General features: G+C 38.7%; 1 protein-coding gene across 1 annotated transcript; it reads right to left on the bottom strand.

Annotated features, from left to right (window-relative positions):
* Positions 1–10,870: 10,870 nt before the first annotated feature.
* On the bottom strand, positions 10,871–11,800 carry LOC110335134 (olfactory receptor 51D1-like). The gene has a single exon (XM_021217198.1). The coding sequence runs from the start codon at positions 11,798–11,800 to the stop codon at positions 10,871–10,873; it is 930 nt and encodes a 309-aa protein (XP_021072857.1).
* Positions 11,801–21,866: the final 10,066 nt, after the last annotated feature.

Here is a 21,866-nt window from a genome sequence, read left to right as displayed (position 1 = left end):
CAGGGACTAGACAAGGCTGCCCACTTTCTCCCTACCTATTCAATATAGTACTTGAAGTCCTAGCCAGAGCAATTAGACAACAAAAGGAGATCAAGGGGATCCAAATTGGAAAGGAAGAAGTCAGAGTATCATCACTATTTGCAGGTAATATGATATTATACATAAGTGACCCTAAAAAGTCCACCAGAGAACTCCTAAACCTGATAAGCAGCTTCAGTGCAGTAGCTGGATATAAAATTAACTCAAACAAACCAGTGGCCTTTCTAATACACAAGGGATAAACAGGCTGAGAAAGAATTTAGGGAAACAACATGTTTCACAATAGTCACGAATAATATAAAATACCTTGATGTGACTCTAACTAAGGAAGTGAAAGATCTGTATGAGAAGAACTTCAAGTCACTGAAGACAGAAATCGAAGAGAATCTCAGAAGAAGGAAAGATCTCCTATGCTCATGGATATGCAGGTTTAATATACTAAAATGGCTATCTTGCCGAAAGCAATCTACAGATTCAATGCAATCCCCATTAAAATTCCGACTCAATTCTTTACAGAGTTAGAAAGAGCAATTTACAAACTCATCTGGAAAAATAAAAACCCCAGTATAGCAAAAACTATTCTCAACAATAAAAGAACCTTTATGGGAATCACCATTCCTGACCTCAAGCTGTACTACAGAACAATTGTGGTAAAAACTGCATGGTACTGATACAGTGGCAGACAGGTAGATCAATGAAATAGAACTGAAGTCCCAGAAATGAAACCACACACCTATGGTCACTTGATCTTTTACAAAGGAGCTTAAACCATTCCGTGGGAAAAAAAAACAGCATTTTCAACAAATGGTGCTGTGTCAACTGGCTGTTACCATGTAGAAGTATAGGAATCGATCCATTCTTATCTCCTTGTACAAAGCTCAAGTCTAAGTAGAACAAGGAAGTCCACATAAAACCAGAGACACTAAAATTATAGAAGAGAAAGTGGCAAAAATCTTAGAAAGTATGGGCACAGGGGAAAAATTCCTGAACAGAACAGCAATGGCTTGTGCAGAAAATCAAGAATGGACAAATGGGACCTCATAAAATTGCAAAGCTTCTGTAAGGAAAATGGTACTGTCAATAAGACAAAAAGGCCACCAACAGATTGGGAATGTGTCTTTACCAATCCTAAATCCAATAGGGGACTAATATCAAATATATACAAAGAACTCAAAAAGTTGGACTCCCGAAAATCAAATAATCCCATTAAAAAATGGGGCACAGAGGTAAACAATTCTCAACTGAGGAATACCGAATGGCTGAGAAGTACCTGAAAAAATATTCAACATCCTTAATCATCAGGGAAATGGAAATCAAAACAACCCTGAGATTCTACCTCACACCAGTCAGAATAGCTAAGATCAAAAATTCAGGTGACAGCAGATGCTGGTGAGGATGTGGTGAAAAAGGAATACTCTTCCATTGCTAGTGGGACTGCAAGCTTGCAAAACCACTCCAGAAATCAGTTTGGTGGTTCCTCAGAAAATTGGGCATAGTACTACTGGAAGATCCAGCAATACCTCTCCTGGACATATACCCAGAAGATGTTCCAACTTGTAATAATAACACAAGCTCCACTCTGTTCATAGCAGCCTTATTTATAATAGCCAGAAGCTGGAAAGAAACCAGATGTCCCTCAACAGAGGAATGGATACAGAAAATGTGGTACATTTACACAATAGAGTAGTACTCAGCTATTAAAAACAATGAATTTTTGAAATTCTTAGGCAAGTGGATGGATCTGGAGGTAACCAGATCCATCATGAGTGAGGTAACCCCATCACAAAAGAGCTCATATGATATGCACTCACTGATAAGTGGATATTAGCCCAGAAACTTAGAATACCCAAGATTAAATTTGCAAATCCCATGAAACTCAAGAAGAAGGAAGACCAAAGTGTGCATACTTTGTTCCTCCTTAGAAATGAGAACAAAATATCCATGGAAGGGGTTACAGAGACCAAGTTTGGAGCTAAGACAAAAGGTTGGACCATCCAGAGACTGCTCAAAGCGGGGATCCATCCCATAAACAGCCACCAATCCAGACAATATTGCATATGCCAGCAAGATTTTGCTGACTGGACCCTGATATAGCTATCTCTTGTGAGGGTATGCCAGTGCCTGGCAAATATAGAAGTGGATGCTCACAGTCATTTATTGGAGGGAACATAGGGCCCCCAATGTGGGAGCTAGAGAAAGCACTCAAGGAGCTGAAGCGATCTGCATCCCCATAGGAGGAATAACAATATGAACTAATCAGTACCCCCCCCCCCAGAACTCGTGTCTCTAGCTGCATATGTAGCAGAATATGGCCTAGTTGTCCATCATTGGGAGTAGAGGCCCTTCATCTTGTGATGATTATATGCCCCAGTACAGGGGAATTCCAGGCCTGGAAGTGGGAGTGGTTGTGTTGGGAAGCAGGGTGGGGGGTGGGGAGGGATAGAGGGGTCTTTTGGCATAGCATTTGAAATGTAAATGAAGAAAATGTACAATAAGAAAACCAAAAGACAATGTGGTGCAGAAATGCAGTGGACATTTTGGAGCCACAAGGAAAATGGAACTGGAAACTATAATATTAAGTGAGACAAATCTCGTCTCAGAGAAACAGCACATTTTTTATTAGATGTTTTCTTCATTTACATTTCAAATGCTGTCCCCTTTCCTAGTTTACTCTCTGAAAATCCCCTTTACTCTCCCTGCTCCCCAATCTACCGACTCCTGCTTCCTGGCCCTGGCATTCACTTATGCTGGGGCATAGAATCTTCACAAGACCAAGGGCCTCTCCTCCCAGTGATGGCTGACTAGGCTATCCTCTGCTACATATGTAGCTAGAGACATGAGCTCTGGGGGTGCTTCTTTTTTCATATTGTTGTTCCAACTATAGGGCTGGAGATCCCTTCAGCTCCTTGTGTACTTTCTCTAACTCCTTCATTAGGGACCCTGTGTTCAATCCAATAGATGACTGTGAGCATCCACTTCTGTGTTTGCCAGGCACTGGCATACCCTCACAGAGGACAGCTATATCAGGGTCCTGTCAGCAAAATCTTTTTGGTATATGCTATAGCATCTGGGTTTGGTGGCTGTTTATGGGATGGATCCCTGGGTGGGGCAGTCTCTGGATGTTCATTCCTTCAGTCTCTGCTCCAAACTTTGTAAGTCCTTCCATGGGCATTTTGTTCCCCCTTCTAAGAAGGAATGAAGTATCCACATTTTGGTCCTCCTTCTTGACTTTCATGAGTTTTGCAAATTGTATNTTGGGAATTCTAAGTTTCTGGGCTAATATCCACTTATCAGTGAGTGCATATCTGCTTGTGGACGTTGTACATCGTGGTGCGGAGCCTAGTGCGCACCACGATGTACAACGTCCACAAGCAGTGTGTGTGTGTGTGTGTGTGTGTGGTGTGAAAGGGAGAGGGAGAGGGAGAGGGAGAGGGAGAGAGAGAGAGAGAGAGAGAGAGAGAGAGAGAGAGAGAGAGAGAGAGAGAGAGAGAGAGAGAGAGAGGATAGAAGGGGGATGTGAAGAAGAAGTTGGGTGGGGGGATGATGATGGAGATAAACCAAAATCAAGAAACTTTGAAAATGCCTCAGGAATTCTGTTACTTAGTATCCTTACTGTGAAAGGATACATGAATAAGTAAATGAAAAAATATCAACAACTAATATGTGCTGTGTGCAGCCCTGTATTTTGGTAATGAGGATATAGACTGGGTAGAGACGACACTACTCTATATTTTTTCATTGTCCAATTATTACCCTGGACACTATTCATGCTATCTTGCCACCACCACACTGTGTTTAAATTCAGAAGTTTATACTCTATGTTCTTTTTCAGAAAATGTGCTGTCCAGGCAGGTCTCATATTTTCCATAATAGAAAAAATGTAGCATTGTTCACTAACACCACTGCTTTTTCAACCTGTCATGTTGAACAGCATAGAGACTCTTGCATCTGCCATTCCCTAATATTATTTAGAACCAATCATCAGTTCCAACGTTACTCAAAGCAGCAACTTTCTGTTTGCCGCCCATGGACTTTGGCTTCCAGTGAGTAACCCTGCCACTCTGCTTCATTGCACATGTCTAGAAGCTCCAGAAACTCAACTCAAAAGTATGCAGAAAATTTCAAATGATAATTTTGGTTTTGGTCATCTTAATCCATCTTTAACATTTTACAGCACAAGCGTGAAACAACACACCTTCCAACTTCTATCAGCATGCATAAGTAAATATACAACCTCTTTTGCTAGAGATCACACTGTTCTGTTTCTTATACTATCACCATCATGGAAAAATGCCCAGTGAAGAATAGTCCACTTCACATAAGAAAACATTACCTTTCACCCAGAATGCTGGAAAGCTGAGATTTGGGGATGTACAACATTACTGCATCAATCAGTGGCAAGAGAAGGATAAATTGCAAAGGCTTGTTGACACTGTATATCAATGGTCTCCAAAGTCCTTGAAGATTGGTATGGTTTGGCCCATATATGACACAGAAAATAATCTGCAATGGTTATGGTCATTTGTGTTTTAGTATCTGAGGGCATAACCCTATAAAAAGCCACCCTTAAGTGTGATAGATCAGAAATGATACGGCAGTTGAGAGACATGTGGATGACAGCTGATGACTAGCTTGTATCTGTAGTTCAAACCTAAGGGATGGCAGTGAGCTACTGCTTTGCTCAGAGACTCAAGCTTGTCCTGTATCCAGTGTAAGTAATGTGTTCCCAAGTCGGCACATTACTATTCTGGCAACTCAACACTGTTTTGTCTCATGAAAGAAAATTGACACTGGCAATTAAGAATGGTTTATATGCCAGAACATACTCTTGAAACTGGAGCTAGGTGCTGTAATGACTTCAGAGATGAAATGCCAAATGATGTGGAACATTTGTTTCACCACACACACACAGAGTGTGGTTGGACATAAGATTCATCCATTAATTAGCTGACAGTTCTACTCCAAATCTCATCAGCTGGCAACTGACCCTTTACAACATGACTGCTTTGCAGAAGAGAGGAATGTTTTAGATTCAAAGCATAACAGAACCTCATTCAGTGAAAAAGTCAATATCATTACTGGTAATTTACAACAAAAAAAAATACTGAGGACCAAAGGGCCAAATAACGTGGCTAGGATCATACAACAGGGCAAATGTGGCTGAAATCAGTGTTCAAACTTCAAAATTTTGCTTTTCTAGTAAATAACACGAGACCATCCACACCACATCCAAATGAAAATCCCATACAAATAGGATATTCTGATAAATAGCATAAGCTAAAGCCAAAATTTATTGACTTTTCAATGATTTGTTGAAGATGGATCTGTGGTCTGTAGCATAGTTATTCTGTACTTGAAGCCTAATATCCACTTATAAGTGAGTACGTACCATATTTCTCTTTCTGGGTCTGGGTTACCTCAGTCAGGATGATATGTTCTAGTTACATCCATTTACCTGAAAATCTCATGATCTCATTGTTTTTAATGACTGAGTAGAATACCATTACGTGAGTATATCACATTTTCCTTATCCATTCTTTGGTTGAGGGACATCTGCGCAGTAATCTGTGACTACATTGCCTGCGTTTGGATCCCTTTCCTGCAACTGGGCTGCCTTTTTTTTTAGTCTCACCATATGAAGATGTATCTAGTCTTACTGGGAACAAAAAGTTGGTCTCCCTCTTTCATTATTTAATTAACTCTATAGACCTATTGAGGCTTTTCTTCCCTCCTTTCCTTCCAATTCCACCATCTCACCTCCCTTCCTTGAGAAGTCTCTTTGTTTTTAGAGAAGAGGAGACCTTGCATGGATATAGACCTGCCTTGGCGCAACTCTTCCATAAGACTCCCAGTGCCCCTTCCAACATTGGGCTGTGGGTCTCCGCATCTGTTTCAGTCAGCAGCTTGGTGGAGCTTATCAGAGGACAGTTATGCTAGGCTTCTGTTTGTAAGCATAACAGAGTATAACTAATAGTGTCAGGGATTAGTGTTTGCCCATAAAATGGGCCTCAATTTTGGCCCATAATTGGTTGGCCATTCCCTTCTCCATCTCTGTTCCACCTCTGTCCCTGTATTTAGTTGAGTGGGTGAGATGGTATACTTATCCATCCTCTGAGGGTACTGTCTGACTATAGGAGGTGGTCTCTTCAGGTTCCATATCCCCACTGATAGACATCTCAGCTAAACACGCTCCAAAAGACTCGAGGGATCCTCTCATCCCAGGTCTGGGGCACATCCTAGAGATGCCCTCCATCCTTAACCCTATGAGTGGCTGATTTCCATTCATTCTTCTGGCCCTCTGACTTTCTCCTGACACTTTCTATACTTGATCCTGAACATTCCCCATTCCCCTTCCCATCCCCTCTCCCACCCAGTTCCCTCCTTTCATCTGCCTCCTGTGAATATTTTATTCTCTCTTCTTAATGAGAATCAAGCATCCATCCATGGGTCTTTCCTTCTTGTTTAGGGTCTTTTGGTCTTTGGTTTGTATCCTGTACTTTATGGTTAATATCCACTTGTAAGAGTCTACATACCATGCATGTCCTTTGGGGGCTATGTTACTTTACTCAGGATGATATTTTCTAATTTGCCTGCAAAATTCAAGTCCTTGTTTTTAATAGCCGAGTAGTATTCAGTCATGTAAATGAACTACATTTTCTTTATCCACTCTTCAGCTGAGGTACATTTAGGTTGTTTCCAGTTTCTTGCTATTATGAATAAAGCTGCTATGAGCATAGTTCAGCACATGTCCTTGTGTTATGGTAGATTATCTTTTGGGTATATGCCCAAGAGTTTTGCTGTGTCTGGAGGGAGAATAAATATTTGTAAACCAAATCCTGAAATATATTAAAAACATAATCAAGTAGGCTTCATCCCTGGGATGCAGGGATGGTCAATATATACATCCCCATCAATGTAATCTACCATGGAAACAAACTGAAAGAAAAAAAAAATCACATGATCATCTCATTAGATTCTGAAAAAAAAATCCTTTGACAAAAATCCAACACCCCTTCATACAAAGCACATTAGGAAACATAATAAAAGCAGTATACTGCAAGCCTATAGCCAACCTCAAATTAAATAGAGAGAAACTTAAAGCAATTCCATGAAAATCATGGACATTACAAGGTTTCCCACCCTCTATATAGATCAATAAGACAACAAAGGAGATCAAGGGGATACAAATCAGAAAGGAAGAAATTAAAGTATCGCTATTTGCAGATGATATGGTAGTATATACTATTGACCCCAAAAATTCTACTGGGGAACTCCTACAGCTGATAAACACCTTCAGCAAAGTATCTGGATACAAAGTCAACTAAAAAACAAACAAATAATTAAACAAACAACAACAAAGTGGTAGCCCTCCTTTATAGAAATGATAAATAGGCTGAGAAAGAAATTAGGGAAACAACACCCTTCACCATGGCCACAAATAATATGAAATATCTTTGTGTAACTCTACCAAGCAAATGAATGATGTTTGTGACAAGAACTTCACATCTCTGAAGGAAAAAAAAAGAAATGGAAATATTTATGCTCATCATTTGTTAGGATTAATATAGTGAAAATGACCATCTTATCAATCTACAGATTCAATGCAAGTCCCATCAAAATCCAATACAATTCTTTAAAGACCTTGAAAAAGCAATTCTCAATTTCATATGAAAAAACAAACAAACACAAACCCAAGATAGCTAAAAACAATCTTCAACAATAGCAGAAATTCTGGATGATCTCAAGATGCCCTTGTTTTTAATCACTGAGTAATATTTCATTGTGTAAATGAACCACATTTTCTTAATCCATTCTTCTACTGAGGGCTTCTAGGTTGTTTCCAGTTTCTGGCTATTACAAATAAAGCTGCTATGAACATAATTGAGGAAGCGTTCTTGTGGTATGGTGGAACAGCATTTGGGTTTGTACCCAGAAATTATATAGCTTGGTCTTCAGGTAGGGCTATTCCCAATTTTCTGAGAAACCACCAAATTGACTTCCTGAGTAGTTGTACAAGTTTGCACTCCCATCAGCAATGGAGAAGTCTTCCCTTTGCTCCACAATCCTTGCTATCATGAGTTATTTCTTGCATTTTTTATCTTATCCATTCTGAGGGATATAAGATAGAATTATAGAGTCATTAACCTTGTTTCCCTTAAAGATATTTTAAAATAATATTGCTTTTATTCATTTATTATGTGTCTGTGTGGGTATGTACCATGCAGGTTCTCACAGAGACCAAAAGAGACCACCAGATCCCATGAAACTGAAGTTATATGCCATTCCTGTGGGTGCTGAATCTTCTGCAAGAGCAGCATGCACTCTTAACTGCCTAGGTATCTCTCATGCTCCAACACAATTTCTTAAAGCAAGTTCTATGAATGCACTAGCCATATCATGCAGAATTCTCCAGCAGTAAAAGGAACAATGCTCTTCCTATGCATTTTTCAGCTGGGGACCATGTAGACCAGAGGGTTTTTTTTTTAGTGTCTTTTTGGGGCTCACAGCTTTTATTGGTCAGGCTGAGTTGTCACCCATCTCTAATTCCAAATGCATGGTCTGTGTACTAATTCTCCATGAGTATTTTATCTGTATCAAGTAGCTTCTTACTCAGCATTCTTCAGGATTAACTATCACTGATTACCATTCTTACAGCTTCTTCTATTTTTGACTCACATCCTGTTCATAGTGAGTTACTATGGAGACATGACATATTATCGTTTTCTCTGTAGGACAGTGACCTGGCATATTTAAAAATGTTCTGGGTTTCTTAGCAACTCAACCAACATTATCCGGCTTTGCTTCCATGATCCTTTGCCTAAGTAAGTGCATTCTCTATCATGGGCTAGTTTTGGGGGATGGTAAGAGAGTGTTTAGAAAGGAAGTGAAGATTAAACACATCAAATATAGAATCTGTTCTAGTCAATGTCTGTTTCCTCTATGTTAAGGCATTTAAAAATATACAGAAATGATGAAATGGAAAATGACAGGATTTAGAACCTATAAAATTTCAGTTCTATCCCCATCTTTGCCATAACATCTTGGAATAGCACTGTCTCCCTAGGTCTCAGATCCCTCACATCTAAAATAAGACTTTATGGCCTTACAGTCACTTGAACCAGTCATGATACAAAAATGGTCTGAATATGATAAATTCCTGAGATTCTAATGCTAGTTCTAATTTAAGTGTTCACTTGGTTTTATTTTCTTAGAGATATTAGATGCAGTACAGGGGAAATCAGAAATTATTGTTGAGAAACTGGAGATACTAAAGACCCTACCATCCCATTATGTCATGTATGATACAAGATGCTTCATCAAGTTTCTTAATGTAAGGGATATGTGCAGATATTGTGCAAGGAAATTCCCAACCTCCATCAGTGAGCTCAGTGGGACTCCTGAAATAGAGAGTGCTATGGTGAGGATGAACAGCACCCAGCAATATTCAAACATCCTAAAAGAACATAAGGAGTCTGTGTGGGCTTATTGTCCCATCCTTATCTATCTTCAGTGCATTGAGTATAGGCCTCTCTTACTCACCACAGACATACAATAGAGATAGAATGTTTATACCTTTGAACACAAATGTCTATGTCCAATATTTACTCCAGCACCTGACTAGCTAAGTGACCCATAACTTCAGTTTTTAAAAAAATCTACATGATGAGTAAATTAATAAAAATTAACACAAGAGTGTTGAACAAGGCACGGGACAGTATCTAGAATATATCATGTACCAAAAAATATTATCCTCATTAACAGGGACTGACCTTTATACTTATTTTTTTTTCTTGCTTTTTTGACTTTACACATGATTTCTCTCTTGGCCCCTGTGGTAACCTTATTCAAGATTCGATTCAATAGGCATCCCTCTGGAGAACCCTTTCCTTTTTTTTTTTTTTGGTTAAATGTTTCGATAATCCACTCAAGAATTTATTAAAACATACTTAATAATGGAAGGCAATTTTCCCCTTCAGGTAGTATAGAAAATTCATATTGTTCTTTTGCATTTACGCAAACAACTTCATATTGAAAACGAAAAAGTAAGACTATCTTCATTCACACACAACATGATCATCCATAAGGAAATTTAGTAAAATTTGCTAAGAAATTCTAGAAATAAAATTAGAGTATAGTAAATTTTAAAATTCAAGATTACATAGAGAAACCATAGCTCTCCCTACTAACAATGTGTACAATTTTAACTTTAATTGAATAAACAAAGCCATTCATACCAGCATTAAAACTATAAAACATTTAGGGAAAATTTTGACAAGATACTTTAAGTATTGGATGTAGTTTATTACATTTTCTGAAAGAAATTAAGAGAATGACATACATCATTGTCATTTTGATTATTTAAAACCATTGTCAAAAAAAAACCATTGTCATCAACATTCATTATTTTTTATTTTCCCATGTTCGTATTTATTATCTCATTGAATCCCCACAATCATCCAACAAGGCCTACTTGCATTTCTGTTTCATAGTATTAATAGTTTCCAAAATTGCTATGTTTCATAGGCCAAATAACTGGTCTCCAAATAAAGCCATTAATCCTAATCTGAATTCCAAATGACTCCAACTTCACAATGTTCCTTTTCTGATAACAACAGAAACCACATCTGAAAGAGGTTGTTCTCCATGATGGTCTGTCTAGACTAGTTAAAAGTTCTGTATTGACATATTCCCAGAAACAAAAATGCATAGTCTATCTGTATATAATTAGAGTGAGACAGCCCAGTGGGTTGCATGATGTGGTCATGAAATCATTCTACAGATCCTTATCCTGTCATTTGTGGTATAATTGAGGACACACAGCTAATTGTCCTCACCTGCCATCTTGTGAAAACATGTGGATAACCCTTGAACGGATCTCCTTGGTCTTTGCTCCATACACAGTGGGATTAACCACAGGTGGTAGCAGGAGATAGATATTAGCCATAACCACATGGACTAAAGATGTGGGACCACCCAGCCTATGTACCACTGATAGCCCAATGAGGGGTACATAGAAGACCAGGACAGCACAGAGGTGGGAGATGCAGGTGTTGAAAGCCTTGAGTGCTGCCCCTCGAGTTGACAGCTCCAACACAGCCCTCCGGATGAGGATATAGGTAAAGCCAACGAAGAGGGAGTCCACACCCATGACTGAGAGGATGATGAAGAGCCCATACACGACATTGACTTTGGTATCAGTACAGGACTGCTTCATAATGTCTTGATGGAGACAGAAGGAGTGTGTGACAGTATGTTTTTGGCAGTATGACAGGCGCTTCAAAAGGAAGGGCAGTGGAAAGAAGAATACAAATCCCCTAGCTAGGGAAGCTAGGCCAATCTTGGCCACAGTAGTCCCTGTGAGCACAGAAGCATGGCGTAACAGGTAACAGATAGCCACAAAGCGGTCAAAAACCATGGCCAGCAGGACAGCAGACTCCATGGCGGATAGGGCATGAATAAGGAATATTTGAGTCAAGCAAATGTTGAACTCGATCTCCTGAATGCCAGTTAGGAACAAGCTGGCCATTTTGGGCATGGTAACAGAAGAGAGGACCAAGTCAATGGTAGAGAGCATGGCGAGGAAGAGGTACATGGGCTCATGCAAGCGCCTGGAGAACTCTTTCCTAATATGACTTCCAGTTTCCCTAGAAGAATTGTCTCTGTAATATCTGTGTGTAGATGTATGTGCATATATCATTTCTTGAACATTTGTATCATACCTTGAACTATTAATAAGGCCATCACATGGCATTCCTGTCATCATTGTTCACACAATTGTTCACTTAAGCCTCACGAAGGGAAAGAACAACTCAGCTGTGTGTGTGTGTGTGTGTGTGTGTGTGTGTGTGTGTGTGTGCTTCCAGAATGTACCACAGTGTCATTAAGATGCTTGTGCATTAGTAGGTCAGCAGAAGAAGGAAGCAAAGAAGAAAGGAGTGAAGGAGGAATAAAGAACAAAAAAGAGTGATCATTTATTTGTACTAAGGGACTGGCACATTACAGAGACTAGGTAACCAGTTTAGATAATATTGAGATTTTCCTTAGTTTTCTGAAACACATTTTAGTTAAAAGCTTGAATAGTGAGAGAGTAGAGTTTGGTGATAAACTGATTGAGAACAAAGGGTCAGGGTGGAATGTTTTCTTAACCTTTTTTTTTTTTTTTTTTTTTAATGTGCTATTGGGCAGTGGAGATTGTTTTATCATCTAGTTCAGGAACAACAGAGTTCTCTGGTTGATGAAGCTTGGAGAATTTGCTCATTTCTCATCTCTCAGATGTGAGTGATGACACTCCATGTGGTAGAGTCTGGAGTAATTCCACTTAATAAACTTTATTAATGTAAAAATAAATAATATAAAAATATTTGTTTTAATCTCTAAACTAAACTACCATATAATCTTTTCTTTCCTTTTCTTTTTAGAGATTCGATGGTGAAAATCTCATCTTGTGAACTCTACTTAGATGTTGCTGCTCTAGAAAATCCACCATTGGGAGTGTCCAGTTGTGTATTTCCAACACTTGATCACCACCATGCCATAGAGGTTTTAAAATTGTTTTTTTTTTATTTATTTTGAGAAATACCTTTATTACATTCTGTCATTCACTTCTACAGAGATAATATGAGGAAGGATAATTATTCCCATTTTACAGCAGAGGAAATAGAGCCCCAGGGTGGTTTAGATAACTGAAAATAAGTAGATAAAAGACAAGTTATTAGGTATGTGAGTCACACATTGAATGAGTATTACAGTTAGTCAGAGATTTCCCCAGTCCTCACATTTCACTGACTTGCTAAGTGTCTCTCAGGGCTTCCTTTGAACTAGATACTTTACTTGATACTCCAGAGGGATTCGTAAGACAAACTCTCCAATCTCATGAAACACAGAGTGGTTGAAAATCAGATCACCTCCTAGCAGAATTCTTCCCGCTATAATTAAAGCAAATTCCAAGAGTGCATAGTGCAAGGGAAATGCCGCCTATGTGTGAGTCTTAATTTAAATTAGTAAGTGGGGCTGATTGAAGTATAGTCAAATCATATCAGTGCAGGGCTTGGTGATTAGTCCCACTTGTGCAAAGGGAAATGTATGCCTGGGTGTGTCAGTCTTGGTTAAAAAACACCTGGTACTTCCCTTTTGTTCCCTTCCTTTCCACAGATGGCAATCATATGTTTGGTATTGTACCATCTTCAATCTCAAGACTCAAGGTAGATACTCTTAGGAGTAGAGGTTCATGGATGATGTACCGTGAGCTATCTTTGGAGGATAATTAAATACTAACAAAATGGATGAGAGCATATGAGCAGATGGACGGAAGAACAGAGGTGAATTCCAGGGATGAGGGACTGTTAGGTACTTCCAAGATCAGAGCAGTGCACTTGGTCTTTATTGAAGAGTGGCAAGGGCACCAGAGAATGGGTTAAATGAGGTAAGCAAATTTTAGTGTAAGTACAAGAATCCATCTATCACTTCTTCTCCAAATTTGGGTACTGTGCTAGACATGGGATCTGTATTCAATGACATTTGTTGTATAATATTGAAAGGGATGATAAACCATATTGACTGCTCTTCTTACTCTTACATATGTTATCCAGTCATCAAAATGTCCTTTTTAATATCCGTTCCATTAGGAAAAAGTATAATCCAACTATTAATGCATTTGTGATGCCCACAGCCTTATAGAGAGAGACAGAACTAATAGCACTATGTTGTGATCAAAGGTTAGAAGAAGGCAGGGGTAGAAATGAAAGCTGCTCAAGGCAGTGACAATCTGGCTGGGTTCTAGGATGTGCAGGACTATAGCCAAGTAAAGAATGAAACCACTTCCTCAAGTACAAACATCTTGTCTAAACTTGAGGAATTCCTTTTGACTAGATGAATGAGCAAGAACATATACACCCTCAGCATCTAATTAGGTAGTGATGTCCTCTCTCTGGGCTGCTATAGCTAGAACACACTGCATTTAAGCACCCAGTTGAGACTTGTTATAACAAGGAGTGGTAAGAACCCATGTAACTATTGATCCACCATTGGTAAACCTGAATGGAGAAAAGAGTTCCAGGGACTGAGAACAGTAGAAGATAAATCACCCCAGCCTGAACATGTCCAAGGGAACTCTGGAGGCAGAGAAAGCTTGATGTGGCTGGAGAAGACTTTAAATGTGGGGACAAGGAGCCCTGAAAAACAATTTCCTGATGTAGTTTTTACTCCCATGAAAATCTCAGGAATGTGATTTGATAACTGGAAAATTGTAAACCATAAAGGGACTTATTTATCCTGTGATTTTGAAAGATTGCTCAGGTATTGATGACACATGGACTTGTAGCAGTGAAACAAAGAGTGTTTATGAAATATGTTGTTATAAGGCAAAACCAAGTATCTGTCTTTAACCTATTTAAACGAATTTTAGCCCTCAGGAATTAAACTATGTTAAGTAGCATAGAAATGTTTCTACCAAAGAGCATTTCAAGAGCTTGTTAAGAGCTTTGTGTTTTTTTTTTATAATAATCATGTGATTGCTGTTGTTCTATTGCTGTTTTAAAACACTATGAATAAGGCAACTTTTAAAAGACAGTGTTGAATTGGAGACTTGCTTAAAGTTTCAGAGGATTAATCCATGACCATCATGGTGAAGAGCATGGTGACAGATAGGTAGTTGTGGTGCTGGAGTGGTGGCTGAGATCTTAGATATTACCTGGAAGATGGAGATAGAGTGAGAAAGAGGCAGAGCTACAGGGGTAGATACCCTGAGAGACAAACATACATACATACATACATACATACATACATACATACATACATACACATACACATACACATAGAGGGGGCTGGTTTGGGTTTTAGAAATTTCAAAGCTTATTCTCAGTGATTCATCTCCTCCAACAAGGCCATACTTCCTAATCCTTCCTAACCAGTTCACCAACTGGGAACCAAACATTCAAAGTATTTGAATTATGGGGGCCATTCTCAAACCACCACATCTAGGCTTGTAGCAAGGAAACAAAAAGAACTGATAAAAATATACTGTACAAGGCATAATTGCTCCAACCTGCAGGACTTAAACAACAGGGTTCTTGAAGTAAGGGAGCTGTAGCGACAAATTTTCGGATCAGAAAATGTGAAGGAAGAAGGCAAGAGAAAAATTCTGTTCAAACCTCGTTTATTCAAGGGAAATGGGAGCCTTTTAAAGTTGAAAATCGCAAATGGAATTTGCTCAGGTACACAGGCCAAACTGGTGGTGCTAGGCAACATATTAAGGTCAAAGGAATGTCCCCATTTAAAAAAAAAAAAGGGTCCAGAAAGGAGTGCTGTCATTGTAAAAGGAAAGGAAATCCCTCATTGTAAAATATCCCGAGTCAGTTTCTGAATGAAGCAAGATAGTGGAAGAAGCAAAAGAATGTTAGATAATGGCTCGGGGACAAAATTCCAGGGGCTTCCGGGCCCCAACACATAATAAATATGCTTAACCTACATTAACAAACTTTAGCTTCCAGAAATCAAATATTGTAAAATAGGGACCTTTCAGTATCTATCAAATTACATTCCATTATCATAATTCCACAAGTGTATGGGCCATGTTAAAAGTTTTTTGATCATCGTAGTGATTCAAAAGTGTCCACCCTCAAACAGTTATGACTCAAATTGTCAAATGAGTCAAAAGTACTTATAACCTTTATTGAGGACTCTCTCTTCTTATTGTCAATAGATTCATCCTATGCCCTTTATTCATGATGCAATACTTTTTTTTTTCTGAGCTGCTTGAATACAACTAAATAATAGTACTCAGTTTCAGTTGTAACAACTAATTGATGCAAATAAGTCAGCATTATGGCTAAAAGCAATGATCTATCCATGATACTAGTGGTAGACACTTGGCAGTTGTTTCTCATTTGTAAGGCAGCAGTGGTAATTTTACTTATATCCATAAGTAAATTCCAAGTTAGATGTGCTAAGTAATTAAGCTCAAAATCATTTGTGAAATCCCACATAGACTACATTTTCAAATCAAGTCAGCATTTAAGATCATATGCCCCAGTACAGGTGAATGCCAGGGCCAGGAATTGGAAGTGGGTGGGTTTGGGATCAGGGCAGGGGGTTAGGGCATAGGGGACTTTTGGGATAGCATTTGAATTGTAAATGAAGAAAATATCTAATAAAAAAAGGGGAAAAAAGACCTAGGTCTACATACTGGAATACTGGATTCTAATTTGCTACAATTTGAGAGGTTATTGAAGTATTTTTTTTCCTTTGAAATCATTGTATCATTGTATTTATTTGTAGAATCCAAGATTGTACATGAATCATGTGCATATTATGCCATGATCAAATTAGAGTAAGTAGCACTTCCTCACGTTATGAATGAGGACATCATTTTTATTTATTTATTATTATTTTCTTTATTTACATTTTAAATGCTATCCTGAAAGTTCCCTATACACCCCTCTGCCCCTCCTCTCCTACCCATCTACTCCCACTACTTGGCCCTAGCCTTCCCCTGTGCTGGGTCATATAAAGTTTACAAGACCAAGGGGCATGAGAACATCATTTTAATGATATTCTGTGCCATGGATCTGCCTGCCAGCTCTTCAGACTAAGTAATTTATAGAATTTTATGGTAAAGAATGGATATCTTCTCAAGTTTGAGGAATAGATATATCTTTCTAGTTTTTATTAAGAATGTGCAGAACTAGGCAAAAGACACTGTCAAAAAGACAAAAAGGCCACCAACAGATTGGGAAAGGATTTTTACCAATCCTAAATCTGATAGAGGACTAATATCCAATATATACAAAGAGCTCAAGAAGCTGGACTCAAGAAACTCAAAAAACCCCATTAAAAATGGGGTACAGAGCTAAATAAAGAATTCTCAACTGAGGAATATCACATGGCTGAGAAACACCTGAAAAAATGTTCAACATCCTTAGTCATCAGGGGAATGCAAATCAAAACAACCCTGAGATTCCATCTCACACCAGTCAGAATGGCTAAGATTAAAAATTCAGGTGACAGCAGATGCTGGCGAGATTGTGGAGAAATAGGAACACTCCTCCATTGCTGGTGGGATTGCAAGCTAGTACAACCACTCTGGAAATCAGTCTGGCGGTTCCTCAGAAAATTGGACATAGTACTACCGGAGGACCCAACAATACCACTTCTGGGCATATACCCAGAAGATCTTCCAACTGGTAATAAGGACATATGCTCCACTATGTTCATAGCAGCTTTATTTATAATAGCCAGAAGCTGGAAAGAACCCAGATGTCCCTCAATAGAGGAATGGATACAGAAACTGTGGTACATTTACACAATGGAGTACTACTCAGCTATTAAAAACAATGAATTTATGAAATTCTTGGGCAAATGGATGTATCTGGAGGATATCATCCATAATGAGGTAACCCAATCACAAAAGAAGTCACTAGATATGCACTCACTGATGAGCGGATATTAGCCCAGAAACTTAGAATACCCAAGATACATTATGCAAAACAGAAGAAAACCAAGAAGGATGACCATCGTGTGGATACTTCATTCCTCCTTAGAATAAGGAACAAAATACTCATGAAAGGATATAGGTACAGAGACGAAATTTAGAGCTAAGATGAAAGGATGGACTATCCAGAGACTACCCCATCTGGGAATCCATCCCATCATCAGCCACGAAACCTAGATACTAATGCTCATGCCAGCAAGATTCTGCTGAAGGGACCCTGATATTGTGGCCTCTTGTGAGGCTATGCCAGTGCCTGGCAAACACCGAAGTGGATGCTCACAGCCAGCTATTGGATGGAACACAGGGTCCCCAATGGAGGACCTAGAGAAAGTACCCAAGGAACTGAAGGGGGCTGCAACCCTGTAGGTGGAACAACAATATGAACTAACCATTACCCCCTGAGCTTGTGTCTCTAGCTGCATATGTAGCAGAAGATGGCCTAATTGGCCATCACTGGGAAGAGAGGCCCCTTGGTCTTGCAAACTTTATATGACCCATCACAAGGGAAGGCCTGGGCCAAGTAGTGGGAGTGGGTGGGTAGGGGAGCAAGGGCAGGGGGGTATAGGGAACTTTCAGGATAGCATTTGAAATGTAAATAAAGAAAATAATAATAATAAAAAAGAAAAGATAAAAGTAAAAAAAAAGAATGTGCAGAACTCTTTTTAAAATTATTTTATTAGATATTTTCTTCATTTACATTTCAAATGCTATCCCGAATGTCCCCTATACCCTCCCCCTGCCCTGATCCCCTGCCCACTCACTCCCACTTCTTGACCCTGGTGTTCCCCTCTATGGGGCATATAAAGTTGGCAAGACCAAGGGGCCTCTCTTCCCAATGATGGCTGAGTATGTCATCTTTGGCTACATATGCAGCTAGAGACACGAGCTCTGGGGATACTGGTCAGTTCATATTGTTGTTCCACCTATAGGGTTGCAGCCCCCTTCAGCTCCTTGGGTACTAAGAATGTACAGAACTCTTTTATAGTGGGGAAATGAGTTAACCAGAATTAGGAGAGCTACATAATCATTAGGTAATTGATTTTTCTCAGCTTTTAAACTGTTTTTCTCTTTAGGCTTAATCTATATTTCCCTCCATAGACCAGTTTCATTGACAAGGCACTGGTTTGTAATTCTCTATAACACCAAAGTTCTGTTACCACTCCATTGCAAAATCTTTCAGTCGTATATCCACCTTTGAGTTTTTCTTCCCAGTATAGGCTACAATAAATTCTCATGAGGAATAAATATTCTCAAAGAAGAGGGAAAACTGGAGTCTCACCTTTTTACAAGCCATCTAATTTTGGCAGGTTTGAGGAGAAATGCAGTGTGAACCTGAAAGCTTATGGGCACTACTTTAATAGGAAAGAGCAGGGAACATCCAAGAATTCTAATACTCTATGTATGAAAGAAACTGATCAAAGCAGACCAAGATCACAATAACAACTGTCTAATATCTCAAATACCATCCACTCTATTGAGTTTACTATTTAGGATAAATCATATCTCACCATTTTGAATAGTGAAATATCAATCATTTTATGCTTGTTCATGTCATACAATGTATTGAATATGGATTAGTATGGGGACTATTCTTGGTTGTTAACTTGACTTCATTTGTATTGAACTGCAATCCAGAAATGGAGGGGTCACCTTTGAAAGACTATTCTTGATTGAGTGAATCCCTTTCTAGTCCAGACCTTTGAGGGAGAAATTCAAATGCCTTTGATTCAGATCCTTAGGGAGGAAGAAACAAATTTAATACTGACCACATCTTGGAAGAAGGAAGCTTTTGCTCCTTTCCTGCTTGCCTTCACCCTGCTAACATATCCATTCCTTTATTGCCATTGAAGCCCACTTCTTAGGGATTCAGCACACACTGAAGACAAGCCGAGCCATCCAGCCTGGCTTCCTGAAGTTTCTATTCACAGATAGCTATTGATTGACTAGCTTACTGCAGCCTGTAAGCCATTTTAACCAATTTCATATCTATCTATTTATCTATCTATCTATCTATCTATCTATCTATCTATCTATCTATCTATCTATCATCTATCTGTCTATCTATCTATCTTTCTATCTATCTATCTGTCTATCTATCTGACTACTACAATAGGAGAAAGTCTAGGATTTTGAATAGTTTAAGGAACTATGAGCATTATCCAACTATCTTTGCATATAGCTTTGAACAAAGAAGGAACCATTACCTCATTTTACAGAGTTCAGGCTCAGGAATAAAGAGAAACAGAGTTTCTTCTTCTTTTTCCTTTGTACGTGTGTGTGTGAGTGTGTGTGTGTGTGTGTGTGTGTGTGTGTGTGTGTGCATGTGTGTGTGTATGTGTGTGTGTCTTGACAAAAGGGACACAAAGTATGTATGAAATGAAAAAATGATCAAGAGCCCTATGATGAAGATTAGTTCATGTAGAGAAAATTTATGCCGTAGGTTCTGCGCTGAAAAGTTGATGCTGTGAGTGCATGCACACAAACACAGTATATGCACATACAGTTGCACAGGCATGCATATATCCTTATCTTTAGAGCATTGACCACTAGACTGTTAAGATAAAAAGATTAAAATGATCTCCTACTATTCGTCCATGTTGAGAGCCCTGTTTTTCTTCTATAAATCATGTCTTTCATTCTAGGCTATGTCATCTGAGTACCCTAAAGCCCACCACACTCTTGAAACTTCAACTTCACCATAACTGTTTACTTGAAGCTCCTTGTTTGAACTATTTAAAATGTAACCACCTTTGAAACTTCTTAGCTTAACCTTTATCTTGAGTCTTAAGCATAAAGTGACTATCTAATTTTCCAAGCTTTGATAGGAAGTGTTGACTGAAATGATAATTGTTGTGTTTTGCTGTGGTTATCTTAACTTCTGGGTTCAATGACTGACAACCTTGCTTCATCTAATTCCAGGTTATGGGAAGCCTATAACTCTCCTTCATACTTCTAGAATAAGAACTGGGTAGTCTTATTTTGAATCTATAGTTGCTAGAGAATGGTCATGGGATAAATATTTAGGAGTTCCTGCATTTGAATGTACAGTACCCTTCACAGTTCTGATCACAGTTATCCTTTATCCTTCTTTCCCCTGCCTTCTAGAATTCTCACTATATATGTGTCACGTGAATACTCTGGGTCACAGAAACAACAGCATAGAATCTGGAGTTTCATTTACTCATAAAGATTGGGACACAGCAATTTTAAAAGTCTGGCTCTTGCCCAGGAACTTCCAAAGGGAGTTGCTGCTCAACAAACCTGCTCTCATGGAGTGGATGTAAGGAGGAATTAGCTGCTTTGGATTCAATTACAGCATGCCATATGATGGGACTCTTATCTCAGAGGAAATACCCAAGAGGTTCTCAGGCCCTCATCTGACTTTGCCTAATGGTTACATCATATATCCTACATATTTATGAGCTCTTTGAGAAATATTTGGGTTTAAAAGAAATTCTTTCATCTTCCTATACAAACATTCCCCCTCAGACACTTACTTTCCATAAATGTTTTGCTTAATAATATGCCTAAGAAAAATTATATATTTGTTGGGCAGGAGTTAGAATTTATAAAACTTTGTTAATCTCTGTTGTGTAGAAGAATATGTTAAATGTTAAACATGTAATTGTTGACCCATGTGGTATAGTCTTTGAGCTTTAAGGACTTGATTTATGATATAAAGTATGATGATAATAATAAACAAATTGCTATGCAGTAGAAAAATTCAGACAGCAGAAGTCATAGAAAATGCAGATGAACCAAAAACTAACCATAACTCTAAAAGCCCAAATCATAAGCTTATTGAGTCTATGGTTTTAAACCCCAACAGAGTGTAAAATTGCCCATGGTGGCTTTAACATTAACATTGTGAGCATCAAATTGGGAGATCAATTAAACTAGGAGTTTTAGATGTTTTATGGGTTGCAAAAGGTCCTTGGATGCTTTCACATGGGAGCAAGGCTAAAAGCATTCATTTAATTCAATGAATAATTTCAGAGAGCACCATTTTATGTCATGCCCTATTCTAAAGTCAGTGGGTACAGATCAGGAATGGAGGGCATACACAGTTTGTCTTTAAAGGGCCTGTCAGCTCCCGGGATATCTTGAGCAGAATTAGAGTGTTATTGGAAAATAATGTGGCTGAATAATGCTTTAGGACCATCTGGTAGGAAAGACAGAGTATGAAGAAATAATAGGAGTCGTGCAAAGAAGAAAAAAACATTTTTGGAAAGGTTGGTGTCAGGTGGTGAAAACTTGGATGTTGTGAAGAAACTGATGGTAGTCAGTCCTCCAGTTCCACAGCTTGTCGTGGGAAGTCAAGAGAGATGCTAGGATCTGA

Source organism: Mus pahari, chromosome 17 (genome assembly GCF_900095145.1).
Source record: "Mus pahari chromosome 17, PAHARI_EIJ_v1.1, whole genome shotgun sequence".
Lineage (NCBI taxonomy): Eukaryota > Metazoa > Chordata > Mammalia > Rodentia > Muridae > Mus > Mus pahari.
Note: the sequence above shows the minus strand (reverse complement) of the source record. Positions and strands in the feature narration are given on the sequence as shown.

Bases quoted from the DNA above. Each gene is read 5' to 3' on its own strand.
- LOC110335134 (XM_021217198.1), bottom strand. From the start codon at position 11,800: ATGACAGGAATGCCATGTGATGGCCTTATTAATAGTTCAAGGTATGAT.